The sequence below is a fragment of the Sinocyclocheilus rhinocerous genome, unplaced genomic scaffold (assembly GCF_001515625.1).
Source record: "Sinocyclocheilus rhinocerous isolate Xijiao unplaced genomic scaffold, SAMN03320098_v1.1 C35722687, whole genome shotgun sequence".
Taxonomy (NCBI): Eukaryota; Metazoa; Chordata; class Actinopteri; order Cypriniformes; family Cyprinidae; genus Sinocyclocheilus; species Sinocyclocheilus rhinocerous.
The window spans coordinates 1-599 of NW_015761252.1; the positions used below are offsets into that span (position 1 = coordinate 1).

At 34.9% G+C, this 599-nt stretch overlaps 1 protein-coding gene across 1 annotated transcript; it reads left to right on the forward strand.

Moving 5' to 3' along the window:
• Positions 1-28: 28 nt before the first annotated feature.
• Positions 29-586, forward strand: LOC107735060 (methionine-R-sulfoxide reductase B2, mitochondrial-like; the record flags this gene model as incomplete). The annotated part of the gene is made up of 2 exons (XM_016546874.1): positions 29-102; positions 313-586. Coding segments are annotated over 2 exons (240 nt in total), but the record flags the coding sequence as incomplete, so codon positions are not given.
• Between the last annotated feature and the right edge of the window lie 13 nt (positions 587-599).

Genomic DNA, 599 nt, shown 5'->3' on the forward strand with positions numbered 1-599 from the left:
TATAAGTACACACTTTATTTTATAGCCATTCAGTGGTATCTACTTGAATCACAATGAGGTCGGCATGTACCACTGTGTTTGCTGTGACTCCCCTCTTTTTAGGTAAGAATTTTTAAAAACCTAAATCAAAATACAATTAAAATTGTGTCATTCTCTTCAAAGACATGTTGACACTTTTACAGTTATGAAGAGTCACAAAAGAACAAAATGATTCAAATTAATATTAAATCTATTAAATATGAAATAAATAGTAAAAATATATTATAAATCATAAATTAAAACCTGCAATTATAAATAAAATTTTGCCTTTGGCTCAGAAGCGAAATATGATTCAGGAACTGGTTGGCCGTCCTTCTGTGAGGCTCACGGGATATGGGAAAAAGACGAGAGTCACGCCAACATTGTCCGTCGTCCTGACAACTCACTTGGTAGCACAGGAACAGAGGTTATCTGCAAGCATGTGAGTGCAGGACAATGATGTCAGCCGGTTTAATCATTTTGTTGGCTTTTTCGGAAACCCTACTTTGTGCTGTTTGCTAACATACAATGTAAATAGTAAAATTTCCACTCTTCTTTTCAGGTTGCCAGATACCATTAAC